This window comes from Diospyros lotus, chromosome 3 (genome assembly GCF_014633365.1).
Source record: "Diospyros lotus cultivar Yz01 chromosome 3, ASM1463336v1, whole genome shotgun sequence".
Lineage (NCBI taxonomy): Eukaryota > Viridiplantae > Streptophyta > Magnoliopsida > Ericales > Ebenaceae > Diospyros > Diospyros lotus.
In genome coordinates this window covers 21703031-21717804 of record NC_068340.1, presented here as the reverse complement: position 1 = coordinate 21717804, position 14774 = coordinate 21703031, and the positions used below count along the sequence as shown (strand labels likewise).

At 34.0% G+C, this 14774-nt stretch overlaps 2 protein-coding genes across 6 annotated transcripts; both read left to right on the top strand.

Annotated features, from left to right (window-relative positions):
- The first annotated feature begins 1552 nt into the window (after window positions 1–1552).
- On the top strand, window positions 1553–9017 carry LOC127797225 (protein KTI12 homolog). 5 transcript variants are annotated; one of them, XR_008022155.1, is made up of 2 exons: window positions 1553–2090; window positions 7249–7744. XR_008022155.1 is itself a non-coding variant. In XM_052329918.1 (2 exons), exon 2 carries the CDS (start codon window positions 4196–4198, stop codon window positions 5069–5071), a length of 876 nt encoding a protein of 291 aa, XP_052185878.1. In that variant the 5' UTR covers window positions 1704–2090; window positions 4079–4195; the 3' UTR covers window positions 5072–7242. The 5 variants fall into 5 exon arrangements, 4 of the variants coding, with proteins under 4 accessions (XP_052185878.1, XP_052185877.1, XP_052185875.1 ...); XM_052329918.1 differs by lacking the exon at window positions 7249–7744 and adding an exon at window positions 4079–7242 and having other exon boundaries at window positions 1704–2090; XM_052329917.1 differs by lacking the exon at window positions 7249–7744 and adding an exon at window positions 7766–9017 and having other exon boundaries at window positions 1708–2035.
- Window positions 9018–10324: 1307 nt separating this feature from the next.
- LOC127797226 (14-3-3-like protein GF14 iota) lies at window positions 10325–14479 on the top strand. Its single transcript, XM_052329919.1, has 7 exons — window positions 10325–10769; window positions 12332–12638; window positions 13124–13211; window positions 13344–13453; window positions 13548–13696; window positions 14060–14109; window positions 14192–14479. Exons 1-7 carry the CDS (start codon window positions 10697–10699, stop codon window positions 14195–14197), a joined length of 783 nt encoding a protein of 260 aa, XP_052185879.1. The 5' UTR covers window positions 10325–10696; the 3' UTR covers window positions 14198–14479.
- Window positions 14480–14774: the final 295 nt, after the last annotated feature.

Sequence of the window (14774 nt, the reverse complement as noted above, 5' to 3'; positions counted from 1 at the left end):
TATATATATTAATCTGTGTGTATATATGTTGTTGTGTGTGTGTGTATATATATATATATATATATTGCTCTATGTGTGTATACATATATGTTGGTGTATATGTTAGTGAGATCATTTTTTTTTTAGAAAATAAAGAAAAAAATTAAAAAATAAATTAAATGCCAAGTGGAGCAAAACCACACGCCGGTTAAAATTAATTTCAGCATTGGCTAAAATTGCAACTAATTTCAGAAATTGGGTTCTTTTTGCCAAAATTGAAAGCATTGGATAAAATTGCCAAAATCGAAAACATTTGATTTTTTGGTGCTAATAGCCCAAGATTTAAATGTAATATTAAAATCTGTTTAAAAAACGTATACTTTTGGAATGAGAGCAACATTTCTTTATAGAAAAGTATGAGATTTTGTAATAAATATTCTTGGTATTTCGTGATTCACTAGAATTAAAATTTTTATAGATAATATTTATCATTTTCATGAAACTCTCAAAAGAATTTTTAAATGTCAGAATTATTTTATTTATGATTTATTTGAAATCATGTCTCATGGAGAAATTTCACTTATTCGAGAAACATTTAATACTATTGAAAACAAAATAATAGTATAAAACAATACTTTAGACTTTTGAATAGTTTTTGAATACCATTTTTAGTCCCAAAATAATACTTTAGACTTTTGAATTTTTTTGTTTTTTTTTGTAAACTTTTGACACATCAAGTATAAAACATTTACATAAACATTTGAACAAGTGGAAAAGAATAGGCATTTAATAGCATTAGAAAATGAAATATATATATATATATTCTGTATTCTATATGAATACCTGCTTTTGATGTTTGACCGTTTTGGATTTATAAAATTTGCTAATGATGTTTAACCTATTGAAAACTTATTTTATTACTCCTATTAATTTTTATTAATTTTACTGTACAGCTTATTATTTTTGTTAAAATTAATATTATCCTTAATTTGAATAAATTTGTATAATTATTCTTTGGCACCCAAAGAAACACTTGGTATTTTGAAAGATTTAAGCTGTATCCTTTTTGTTTTTTAATTTTTAGTTTTGAGTTTTGAATTTATTTTCAATTTTATGTTTTGGTAGTTTATTTTTAGAAAATTGAAAATGCGTTCTCTTTGTCATTTTGAAAAATTATTTTTTAAAATAGAAAATTAGAAAATACGTTCTTTTTAAAATTTTGAAAATATTTTTTTAATGATATTTTATTCAATAAATTTGATTATTAAGTAAATTATAAATATTTAATGTTAATATATTATTAAAAAATATATATATTTTAAAGTTAATGAATTTTATAATATTTTTTCATTATAATAATAAAATATGAATAAATAAATGTGTTTTGAGTTTAGAGTTTATTTTAGATGAAAATATTCAAAATAATTTTTTGTTGTTTTGAGTTTTTCTTATAATATATTTTTTGTTTTCGAAAATATATTTTTAAAAATAATAAAGAGAACACGTTTTTATTATTTTAAAAAATTAAAAATTAAAAATAACTTAAAAATAATAAAGATAACGCAACTTAGTTTGTCTATTGAAAACAAACATGGCGTAGACTTGTCAATGAGTTCGATTTAACCTGAATTCAGTTCGCTCTAAACTCAAATTTATTTATAATGATTTCAAATTAAATTTGTTAAGGCCAAATTTATTAAATAAATCAGATTTAAACAGACCTGCGAATTAAGAGAAGAGAATGCCCAAAGCCCATTAGCCACTCACCGCTCTCTCTCTCTCTCTCTGAAATCGCAAAGCAGGGGACTAGGGTTTCCAGCCACCGGTACCGCCATCTCAGACCGACTTGTGCTACCGCCGACCATCTCCGACACTTCTCTGTTCTCGGATCAACCCGACCCCTCCATCCGAGGGACCGCCGACGATCTTCCTGCCCTCCATTTCTCCGCTTAGCCCGACGCTTCCATCTCCGGGACCGCCGATGATCTTCCTCCTCTCCTTTCTTCGCTCAGTCCAACGCCACCATCTCCGTCACCGCGAGCCTCCGCCAGCCACTGTACTGCTCTGTCATCTTCATTCTCTTTGTATCTAAACTCTTCCTCATTTGCTCGGTATATCTACACTCTCAAATCTTTTTTTGTTCTTCTAAGATCTGTTCTGTGTGATTTTGTTTTTTTTTTCTTTGATTAGGGTTTGTTATCAACTATTTATGTAATAAGATCACCTCTTGCTTGTTGTTCATGTTGAATCAAATCACCTGTTACTGGTTTGGACTTTCATTAATCTAGCCAATGGGTCAAATTATAGAAGCTAGGATCCTGGACTAGTTTTAGAGGCTGTTTGGCTTACCCATTTTTTTCATAGCTTTTAAGCTATTTAGCTTTCAAGTTAAAAGTTAGGTACCGTTTAAGTTAATAATGTATTTGGATAAATGTGTTTTTTTAAATTATCAATTAATATTTATGTATTTGGTTTGAAAGAGTTGATAAGTTATTAAAATTTGATACAAAACTAAAATAGACATGATATTAAATGATGTAAAATTTTATTATTAAATGTTAATAAATTATGCATAATTATTAAAAATATATTAATATAATATTATTATATATTATATATGTTATATATATACATATAACATATAATATATATATATACGCTGCACCTGCACGCAGTGAGAAGAAAGAGAAGAACAGCGGCCGATGGCCGACGGCCGATGGTTGCGCGATGGCGCGACCCACCAACCCGACGGCAGCTTGCGGCAGCCCAGTTGGACGATGGTGGCTGCGGATCTGGAGGAGGGGCGACGGCGACAGTAACAATAATGGCCAAAAGCAAAGGGAAGATAATGGGAGAAGAGAGCAAAGAAGGAGAAGTAGATGTAACTTGAGGGCAGAATAGTATTTTCGTCGGTCAACTGTGTAGCGTTTTTTGTTAAAGCTGGGGGCACCAGCTTTTGTAAAACGCTATTGCAATCGCTTTTAAGCTACATAGCGTTTCAGCTGATTGTTATTGCCAAACACTTCATAATAAAACGCCATATAGCTTATACGCTGCATAAGCAACTTAAAAGCGGTCAAACCGCTAAGCCAAACAGCCTCTTAGAAACATGTGGCTGGACAAGGAGAAGTGAAAAACCCATTTACTTGTCCTTTGAGGGATATTTAATCCCAGTGTATGCATAAACAAAGAATGAATTAGAAATTAACAAAATGCCTCAGGATCTCTAAAAACAAAACCCAGATGTGAGATGAGGTGTTTAGGAGCCCCCGAGAATATGAATTCCACAGATTTGGATTTTAAGATGAATGTTAGTAAAGCATAGATATTGTTAGAGTGATGCAGACATCATAGGTTGTGTCCATGTGTATTGCATTCGGGTTATTTGAATATCTTATTGGTATAAAATCCAAGTGATTCTTAAGAAGATTTTGGACTTTTTCTCGTCTAGGTGTTTCTATCTCTTCTTTTACTTGCAGCACAGGTAAGAGTAGAGGGAAGTTTGCCGTTTTGTTTTCAAGCTTCCTTCAGCCAAGCAATTCAACACTTGTGAATTGACAATTCCTTCAGTTCGACGAGTCGGCAATGACAGTGATTCCCTTAAGACTAGCAAGTTTAGGTTTGCAATATGTTAGTATAATGGGGGTGGGGGAGGTATCTAAAATAAAAAGGAAAAATTACATGTGATATTCGTTAGTTGAGATAATTGCAAAAATTACTTTTGATGTTTGAGAAAATGTAACAAGTACCCTTGAGGTTTACATGACATCTGACTAACAAAAGGGTACTTTTTGTTATTTTCAAAAGGTGAGGGGTATTCCTTGCAATCATGCCAAGCCTGTTGAATATTGATTCAAAATTGCTGATTTAGTGGGTTGATTGGGTCAAAAAATCTGTTTACTGATTTAGTGGATTGATTGGGTCAAAATTCTGTTTACTGATTTAGTGGGTTAAGATAATTTCGTTTTTTAAATTTAAATCCAACAATAAATCTTATTTTCTTGTTATTCAATTGACATGTATTGCCTATTTAAAGGCATGATGATATGAATAATAAAAGTGAGATTACAACCTTTCACATTCATGTTTTTTTTTTCAGCTTTTGTTCGTTAACTTGATAGCTACCAATGTCTCTAAAATTCCAACAGTGGTATCAGAGCATTCAATGATCTTAAGGGGTCTGTGAGAGAGAACCCATCAACGCCTTCTTATTTCTATGGCTTCCACCAACATGTCATCTCTTTCACCACCAGTTTTTGATGGAGAAAATTATCAAGTATGGGCTGTCAAAATGAAAGCTCATTTGAGAGGTCTTAGTTTATGGCAGTGGGTCGAAAGTGAAAGGGAGATACCTCCGCTTGGCAACAATCCTACGCTCAATCAAATCAGAGCTCATGAAGAAGCAGAAGCTAAAGCACCGAGGGCTTTATCTCAAATACACGCTGCTGTCTCCGAATCAATTTTCTCAAGAATCATGGCGTGTGAAACGGCTAAGGAAGCATGGGATATATTGAAAGAGCTATATCAAGGGAATGCTAGAACGAAGAGAATACAAGTGTTGAATCTCAAAAGAAATTTTGAGATCCTTAGAATGAATGAAAAGGATACAATCCAAGAGTTCTCTGAAAAACTAATGACGGTGGTAAATAAAATCAGACTTATGGGAGAAGAGCTACCTGACAGCAGGATCGTAGAGAAAGTCTTGATAAGTCTACCTGAGAGGTTTGAGGCAAAAATCTCCTCCCTTGAAGATTCAAGGGATATTAGCCAAATTACATTGGCAGAATTAATCGGAGCCTTGCAAGCTCAGGAGCAAAGAAGGATTATGAGAAATGAAGAAAGTGAAAAGACGGTGGAAGGAGCTTATCTTGCCAAGAGTTCATCGTCAAAGAAGAAAGGAAAAATTCCAGAATGTGACCATTGCAAAAAACTTGGTCATGAAGAGAAAGATTGTTGGCACAAGGGGAAGCCTCAATGCTTCCAGTGTAAAAGATTTGGGCATTTGAAAAAAGATTGCAGATTTAACTTGAAAGAACAAGCAAGTACAGTGAAGGCGATTGAAGGGGCAATTGAAGAGGAAACGCTCTTTTAGTTGGTAAGAAGTGCACCAAGAAGAATTTTTTGGAGAGAAGTGCTCCAAGAAATTGAATTGTTTTTTTTTTTTTTTTTAACATTTGAAGGAAGTATTGATTGTGATGAGAAGTGCATCAAGAAGTGAAGAGAAGTGCTTTACAATTGGGAAGAAATTTGGAGAGAAGTGCTCCATACAAAGTTGAAGTTTTGCAACTTTGAATCAAGGAGGAATGTTGAATATTGATTCAAAATTGCTGATTTAGTGGGTTGATTGGGTCAAAAAATCTGTTTACTGATTTAGTGGATTGATTGGGTCAAAATTCTGTTTACTGATTTAGTGGGTTAAGATAATTTCGTTTTTTAAATTTAAATCCAACAATAAATCTTATTTTCTTGTTATTCAATTGACATGTATTGCCTATTTAAAGGCATGATGATATGAATAATAAAAATGAGATTACAACCTTTCACATTCATGTTTTTTTTTTCAGCTTTTGTTCGTTAACTTGATAGCTACCAATGTCTCTAAAATTCCAACAAAGCCTTCGGGGTGGTATGTACAATTTATCCAAATGTAAATTAGAAATTAGAAATTTATAATATATAAGTAGATAAATAGGTTGGGGACACCCATTCCCGACCCTTTGCTTGTACCGAGCAAATATTTTAAATATCTCTTAGTAGTCCAAGATCCTAGCTTGATTTTAAGGGAAATGAGGGAGGTCAACGGTGAAGAGAGTAGTTGTGCGAGGGAGTGGAGAGAGAAAGGGCAATGAGGAGAATACAAGAGAAAGAGGTTTTATGTATAAGGACGATTTGTTCATTTTATAATGCTTAATGAAGTTAACTAACAACAAGGAGAAAATTGTAACATAGCATGAAACCTCAAGGGTACTTGTTACATTTTCTCAAACGTCATAAGTAATTCTTGCAATTATCTTAACTAACGGATATCATGTGTAATTTTCCTTTTTCATTTTAGATGCCACCCCCATCCCCATTATACTAACATATTGCAAACCCTAAACTTGCTAGTCTGAAGGGAATCACCACTATTGCCAACTTGTCGAACTGAGGGAATTGTCAATTTGCAGGTGCTGATTTGCCAAACTGAAGGAAGCTTGAAAACAAAAATGGCAAACTTCCCTCTACTCTTACCTGTGTCACAGGTACAACAAGAGATAGAAACACCTAGATGGGAAAAAGTCCAAAATTTTCTTAAGAATCACTTGGATTTTATCCCAATAGGATCTTCAAATCACCCAAATGCAATACACATAGACACAACCCCTCTTCCTATAATGATGTCTACATCACTCTAGCAATATCTATGCTTACAAACATTCATCTTGTGGAATTCAGATTCTTAGGGGCTCCTAACCACTTAAATCTCTCATCTGGATTTTGTTTTCTGGAGATCCCAAGAGGCATTTTGTTAATTTCTTATTTGTTCTTTGTTTATGGATTTTCTTATCTGTATATGTTTTGTGCTATAACTTAAATTAGAGATTAATTCGTTTGCATCTTTATTTGGGAATGTGAATTTTGCATCCTTGTGAGTCATTTGTTGTTTATAGGGAATATAAAATTTGGTGAAAGTTAGAATCGTTAGGGTAGTGAATTCAGTGGTTAAGTCTAAAAACTACATTTACAGTTTGTGGTGTGTCAAGTTGGTTTATTAATGGAATTGTGAACTCCTATTTTGATTGTTTTTGGGTCTAGAATTAGTTGTCTTGCATCATAGATTTGGTCCATTTCATGCTCTATTCTCAGGTCTATTGAATCTTGTTTTGAGAGAGGGAGTTGAGAGTTGATTTCTATGGCTTTTGTAAAGAGTCATCCTTCCACTTGTATGTACTGGCCTCTGTATGTTTGATAAGTTTTGAACACTCATTAACAAATACCTTAGAAGAAAACCTAATCCTCCTTTTGGATGTAGAATGTTCCAATCAATACATGCATTTTCTTCATGCATAGAACATACACATAATAACATTTATATTCTTCCCGTTTCTTTTTGTTCCACAAATCCTTCTTCTGGTCCTTCTTGTATTGTTGTGCTTTCCCTGTTGCTACTTTGTATTTTCATTTTGATTTGCTTGTACTTTTGCTTACAATTTAAATTATTGTTGTTTGCATTATGAAATTGTTGTGAAGTTATTTAAACTAGAAATTTATTAAAATGAAATTTACCAGGTATACAATAGAGATTCAGGTAAGGGAACAGGGGGAGGGGTCCCCTACCCATACCCTTTTCATTGCCATGCCTAATTTCTATAGCGACTCAAGGAGTGAAAATTTTAAGAAGCATGTGTATTAAAAAGAAAAGAAAAGAGGGGGGGGATTGAGGAAGCACCACCAAGTTAGAGAGAGAGAGGGGGGGGGGGGGATGAGGAAGCACCAAGTTAGAGAGAGAGAGAGGGTGGGGGGGGATGAGGAGGCACCAAAAGAGAGAGAGAGAGAGAGAGCCAAGTTATCAGTTACAATTCATTCTTGTAGCCTTATTTGATTTCTTGTTCTCCCTTAAATGCCACAGATTATCTTTTGCATGTCTCCTTTTCTTTTTTCAGTAGATGCATAAAATTTCATGGGTTAATCAGTGGATGTCAGTTGAATTCCTTTTGTAGTGAATGTTACTCTTGTATATCATTTCAAATCTTGTTGTCTGGCTCTAGAATTATAAGTTTCTGATTTACAGGATGCTATTTGACAGACTTTATCTAGGTTTTAAGATTGGAAAAGCTAGGAGCCCCAGAAAGTTAAGTATTGTCCTATTCAAATGGCATTGGTTGTAATCTGTGGGCAACCGTGCGGTGGAAAATCAACATCTGCAGTATGCTTAGCTGAGGCTCTTAAAGGCACAGAACTCAAACCATCAGTCCGAATCATTGATGAAACTTCCTTTCACCTTGATCGAAACCAAAGCTATGCTGATATGCCTGCAGAGAAGAATTTAAGAGGAGTCCTAAGGTCTGAAGTTGATAGGTCCTTGTCAAAGGACAATATTGTGATAGTTGATTCTTTAAACAGCATAAAGGGTTACAGATATGAATTATGGTGCTTGGCCCGAGCTGCAGGAATAAGGTATTGCGTCCTTTATTGTGATGTTGAAGAGAACCATTGTAGAAAATGGAATGCAGAACGCAAGGAGAGAGGGGAGGCCTCTTATGATGATAAGATATTTGAAGATCTGGTTAGAAGGTTTGAGAAACCAGATAGAAGAAATCGGTGGGATTTCCCTTTGTTTGAGTTGTGGCCATCTAGGGATGGCATAGAGAGTTCGAGTCCAGCCATCTTAGATGCTGTCTTGTACCTCACGAAAAAAGTGGACTCAAAAACAAGGGATGTTAAAGTTTTGCAGCCTACAATTGCAACCCAAACTGCACGAACTTCTGAGGCAAATTCTCTTTATGAGATAGACAGAGCGACCCAGGAAGTCATTACTGCTATTGTGGAAGCACAATCACAAACAATTGGAGGCCCCATGACTGGAATTACGCTCAGCCAGGGCTTACCAACTATCAATATCTCGAGAACAATTGGGTTGCCCGAGCTGCGTAGGCTACGGAGAACTTTCATAAAATTGACGGGGCAAACAAGCTTAAGCGGTCCACCGCCACCCTCTGATGCAGAGAGCGCGAAGAGGATGTTTCTGGATTACTTGAACAGAGAACTAGGTTCTGCTTAAAGAGAGAAGAACCATGTGATATCGGACTCGTGAAAACTTTAAAGGTTATGTGATTTCTCCTTGTATTTTAGCACTTTTGAGGTCTATATTGCAGTTCAGTCAGATTTTGTTAGCACAAGAGGAAGAGGGAGAGCAATATTTTTTGTGCTCTATTTATTGTATCAATAAGGAGTCAAAAAGATTGAAAGGTCTACTGGTAGCGAGTGTCAATTGTTGAAGACATTTGTTTTGCTGTCTTCTGGACATTTTTATTGCAAGAAACAAGGTCTTTTGTCTATTGTCTTTTTTTCGTGTTTCTGAACAAAGCTATAATAATAATAATAATAATAATGCTCGTGTGTGGGACAGTGTGTCTAGAATTTTGAAAGTTAAAAGGGTGATTTTAGGAAGTAGTCGGCTGAAGGTATGGCCATTCTATAAAAAAAATAAAAAAGAGAGGAGACTTGGATCTTTTTAATGTTTTTAAATAAATTTCGCTTATTATGTAACAAACACTATCATTAAACTAATTGCACGCTTGTCAAAATTTTAAAACTATTAATTAATCTAGCAAGAGCCTTGTAGTAACAGTTAATCTTTTTACGACCATTGATCATAAGTTTAAGGCTCGTTTGATGGTAATTTTATTTTTATTTTATTTTTTTCTAAATTTTGGTGAACAGAAAAGAAAATTGTGTATAAAATTTTAAATATATAAAAATAAAAAGAGAAAAGGAAAGTGTAGTCAAAGCAACCTTTAGATTTTGATAACAACAACTTTCATAAGTTTAAATTGTGGACACTTTTTTACCCCCCCCCAAAAAAAGTAACAAGAAGTTATTTACAAATATTCGATACTTTTTCTTCTATTCTCCTTTAATACATTAAGGAATATTTGGTATATTATTTTAGATGAAAACATTACAATTAACATCAAACTAATTAAAAGCTAGTGTAAGTACAAGTCAACTAGAACTGAAAAAAAAAATATCATCAATAAATCCCACATTGACAATACTATAGGGATTTCCATAGCAAAAATCCAAATTTTGAATCTTAAAATTTAACCATTTAATTTAAAAAGATAAGATAAACTTTATAGGTGAAATGATATTAAGTTAACCGTCAACAACAAACATTATATTGACTTAAAAGAGTTTTTTGACACCATATATCTTAGGTACAAGGTTAGGGTGGGTGTTTAATTTGATCTTCTACAAAATTTTTTATAACTAATTATTTATTCAGAAAATATTTAATATAATTATGATATCATATTATTATATTAATTAAATGATATTATAATTTAGTTATATTTTTAAATACATCATAGTGGTGGATGGGAAATTATTATTTATATATGAAGTTTATACATTATATTCATGATATTTGTATATTTGTTGAATCAATACATAGTTGAATAATAATGTTTATAAAAATAAAAGAATCTTATCTTTTCTCATGATGAATAATAAACCATACCTTTATTTTGATTTTGATTAAGTGAGGGTGAGACAAAAATAATTCCCCACCTGTATTCTGACTTTTTAATTCAATTCAATGAAGCATTCACCTTTTTCTTTTTGCCTTTTGAGTGGCCTCTGCTCTGCCTAATTATGATTCCACCATTTCCGGGCACCATATATCCAAAAATAGGATATAATAAATATATATTCCATTTTTCTCAAATTTCAAAATTGTCTAGCCACATCCAACGGCCCAGATCCGGTCTTCCTTCCAAAACTCTCTCGTCTTTGACTCTTTTTATATATATATATATATATATATATTATATACATACATCACGCAAATCGCCCCTCCATTTCTCAACCTTCAATTCCTTCGCTCTCCCCTCTCTCTCTCTCTCTCTGTGAAAAGTAGAAATAGCGTCTCTGCTAATCTTCGTCTTGGAGATTCGTTCGTTTAATTCAATTTTGTTCCTCTTCGATCTCTCTGGCCTCACCGACTCAATCAACAATGTCAACCGAGAAGGAGAGAGAATCTCAGGTTTACTTGGCCAAGCTCGCCGAACAGGCCGAACGCTATGAAGGTCTTTCTCACCCTTACTATCTACCTACATGTGTATATGTGCGAGTGAACAGCTGAACCTGCATTTATGTAATGAGAATGTTCTTGTGTAATGTAGGTTAAGGTTGATTTGAGTTGGTATCTCTAATTTGTATAGGTGCATTTGTATTTGTATGTGTGCGTCTGAATGTATGTAGGAATGTGTCGAATCAAGTGCACATGGTTTGGCAAGTTTATTTTTCGTTTGCTTTGATTATGTTCTTATATTATGGTATTATGTTTAGTTTAAACTGGATTTGCATAAGCATTATACATCCAGAGCGACATCAGAATTGGGCTTGTATTGCTGTTCGCTTGTGAATATTTTTCTTTTTTTGGGGTCCTATAATATAGTCTGATCTGATGACTAAGATCTATCCCAATTTGTTTGAACTGAGTGTATTTGTGTTCCATGGAAACAGAGCAGGAGTTGGTGGAGAACATTGTAAAAATTTTAGTTGCATTGATTCATCTATTTCAATTGAGTGAAAAATTCTCCTTTTCTTTTCATCTTAAGCGATAGGGAGGAGAGAGAGAGAGAGGATTGTTATTTGTTTAATCAATCTGTGAAGCTTGTTGTTTGTTTGATATTTAATGAGAGATGGAAATGGGCGTTATTGTATTTTTCTTCTTCTTTTCGTTTTTCAAGTTTATTGTTTCATATCTATTTTTGCACTCCTTATTTGATGTCTCAGTTATTGTTCATCATATACTGTTGAATGCAATACAGAAAACAGAAAGAAATGGGAAATATGGTCCAATACTAATATCGAGAGGAAATGCAAGGTGATATAAGATTAAATATGGTACATAAAAATTTTGTTCAAATCTTAAAAATACTGATAAAAATAACTAGAGTAATTCCATGATATATTAAATTATTGTTAGTAAATAATTTTTGAAAAAATTGAAAGAAAAATTATATATCATCATGGAAAAGTAAACTTTAACAGCATTAAGAAATACTAAAAACTGTGAAAAATGCAACCAGTTTTCCTGATAGTTTCTACAAAGTACTTCACAACATATTACCATTTGAATACATTCTTGAAACATTTTTTAAAATTTTGAAGAGTTCATCTTCACTCCAGTCCACAAACAGAAATTGTTTTCAGAAAGGATTTGAAATATTGATCAGTATTCAGTAGTACAATAACAACAATAATCACAAGGTCATAATGTATATTCTTAACTTTTGTCTGGTTGTCTTAGAGAACATATTTTCATTGTATCCCTTTTTGTATTAATTACTGGACCTTTGCGTATAATGAATGCATTTGTATATCATATAGATACAGACCTATTACTTTCCATCTTTATGGTTTTAATTAAGATCACAGAATATGTTAAAACACTTGTGGGAAAATATGGAATCTTAGTTGCTCACAAACGGTATGAACATTACATGCAACTATATAGTAAACACATTGCAATTGGAGTTTTGCACTCAAAGGGAAGGATATGCAATCTGCTGCTGGAAATTGCTGACCAATTATATTAAAGTGAGAACCATGTGTGAACCTTTATCTTTGACTGTTGTTACAGAAATGGTTGATTGTATGAAGAAGGTTGCAAAACTTGATGTGGAGCTGACTGTGGAGGAGAGGAACCTCCTCTCTGTGGGGTACAAGAATGTGATAGGTGCAAGGAGGGCATCTTGGCGTATCATGTCTTCAATTGAGCAGAAGGAAGAATCAAAGGGAAATGAGAACAATGTCAAGCTCATTAAGGGCTATCTCCAGAAGGTAGAGGATGAGCTCTCAACGATTTGTGGTGACATTCTGGCTATAATTGACCAGCACCTTATCCCCTCTTCCAAAACAGGAGAAGCAACTGTCTTTTACTACAAGATGTAAGTCATGTTGGCTAATGGTATTATTCTTTTATATGTTGATTGTTGATATGAGTAAACTCTGACAATTCCAACCAAGTTGATTCTTGATAATGCTTTTCACCTGCAATATACTAAATTCTCTCATGACATGACCTCAAATATATTCCCAAGGAAATTGAAAATTTGTTGATCAATATGGTGAAGATTCTTTTTCACGCCACTCTTGTGCAAGTGGCATTTATGGTGTGCTAGATTCTTACAATTAAGGGGAACACCAATTTTAAGTTTGCCTTTTGCTGTTTTAGCTTCCTTTGTGGAAGAAGTGCACTTTGAGTAGTGAAGTGAATTATGTATTTGAACTTCTAAGATTTCTTTCTTTCCTTTTTTTGATAGAATCTGGGGATGGGGGTTTGAACTTTGAATGTGACAATTACTTTACTTTCTCAATCATGATATTTCCTTCACTTCTCAAAGTTAGAAGTTAACCCATTATGCACATTCAGGAAAGGTGACTACTTTCGGTATCTAGCTGAGTTTAAGACTGACCAAGAAAGGAAAGAGGCAGCTGATCAATCATTGAAGGGCTATGAGGCATGATGAATTACTTAACATTTAGAATTGTTAAATTATATAACATTTAACATGTAAAATTGCAAGATGCAAGTGCTGGCTATTGATGTAACTTCATCTTGATGAGCCTTTGTGTTGCTGATACTTTTCCAGGCTGCTTCTGCCACCGCAAACACTGATCTCCCATCAACACACCCAATTCGTCTTGGCCTTGCCCTAAACTTCTCCGTTTTCTACTATGAAATAATGAACTCTCCTGAGAGGTATAGAATTCTTATTTTCTTTTGTATCTGGCGGCACCAGTTTAAAAGGTTTTATTGCCTTTTTTCTGATTTATATTGATTGTTAAATCTGCAGAGCATGCCATTTGGCTAAACAAGCCTTTGATGAAGCGATTGCTGAGTTGGACACATTGAGTGAGGAATCATACAAGGACAGCACCTTGATCATGCAGCTCTTGAGAGACAATCTCACTCTCTGGACCTCTGATTTGCCTGAGGATGGAGGTAAGTTATAGCCAGAAACAAAACATATCAGGAGGCTTTATTATTGGGAGCATTCTATTGGATTGGATTTGGCTCTGTTCTCCTCCCATCCTTTCCCAAATTTATCCGCTGAAAAGGCCTTATACATGACAATTGCGACCATTTCTGTTAGAATTTTCATCCAAATGGTGTTTGTATCACACAACCTAGATTTGTCGACATTATTTTCTTGCATAAAAATTTCAAGTAGATATTCCAAGGGTGTTTAAGATGCAAAAAGTGTAATTTTTAACGCTCCAAAGAGTAGGCAGAAGTTCCTTTTCTTCTCCGCCATCCACATTTTCACAACATAAATACTTCTTGGGTATAAATAAATGTGTGCAGGCGATGAAAACGCCAAAGCTGAAGAACCTAAACCAGCAGCAGAATCAGAGGTTAGCGCTTCACTTGATCTCGCACTGTTATCCAATATTCTTTTAACTAAATACTGAATTAATATCCAACTCTTTTTTGCAGAACTAAGTAACAAGGTACCTGAAAGTAAGGCAATCCGAGACAGCTCATCTCAGTAGGGGAATTGCAAGGGAGAGTGACGAGACGAGGTTCTATGATGGAGAGCCGATCTTTTTCAGGCCATCCGGAGTCATAGTACGATGAGAATCTTGTTTGATCTTCCTGATGCTTGTTCCTAATCTACTTTTCTATATTTGATCATTTGCTTTCATTTCTGTTGGCTTATTGTTCTTAATATAGAATTCCGGTTATCCATTATATATATATATATATATATATATTCTTATTAAACGGGTTCCTTATTTCTCTCCTCGTCTTGCCTGTGCTGTGCATACAGTAGAGAACAGAATGGTGTTTCGTTTCATTTATTGGTTAGGATTCAGGAAGACCTTCAAATATTTAATTTTCCTTTTGAGTTAATCCATGTATGTTTGTTGTGAATGCCTAAGAGAGGTTGCAACATTTGGACGGTTTTTGCTCGAAATTGATCAGTGCGAGCGAATATATGATGTGGTTATGGGGACATGCCTAATTGTTAAATTGTTAATTGAGAAGGAATCCAATATCCAACCTTTCTTTGAATGTG

Bases quoted from the DNA above. Each gene is read 5' to 3' on its own strand.
- LOC127797225 (XM_052329917.1), top strand. From the start codon at position 7,832: ATGGCATTGGTTGTAATCTGTGGGCAACCGTGCGGTGGAAAATCAACA.
- LOC127797226 (XM_052329919.1), top strand. From the start codon at position 10,697: ATGTCAACCGAGAAGGAGAGAGAATCTCAGGTTTACTTGGCCAAGCTC. The intron at 10,770-12,331 runs GTCTTTCTCACC...CTGTTGTTACAG, and splicing joins ACAGGCCGAACGCTATGAAG to AAATGGTTGATTGTATGAAG. The intron at 12,639-13,123 runs GTAAGTCATGTT...ATGCACATTCAG, and splicing joins ACTGTCTTTTACTACAAGAT to GAAAGGTGACTACTTTCGGT.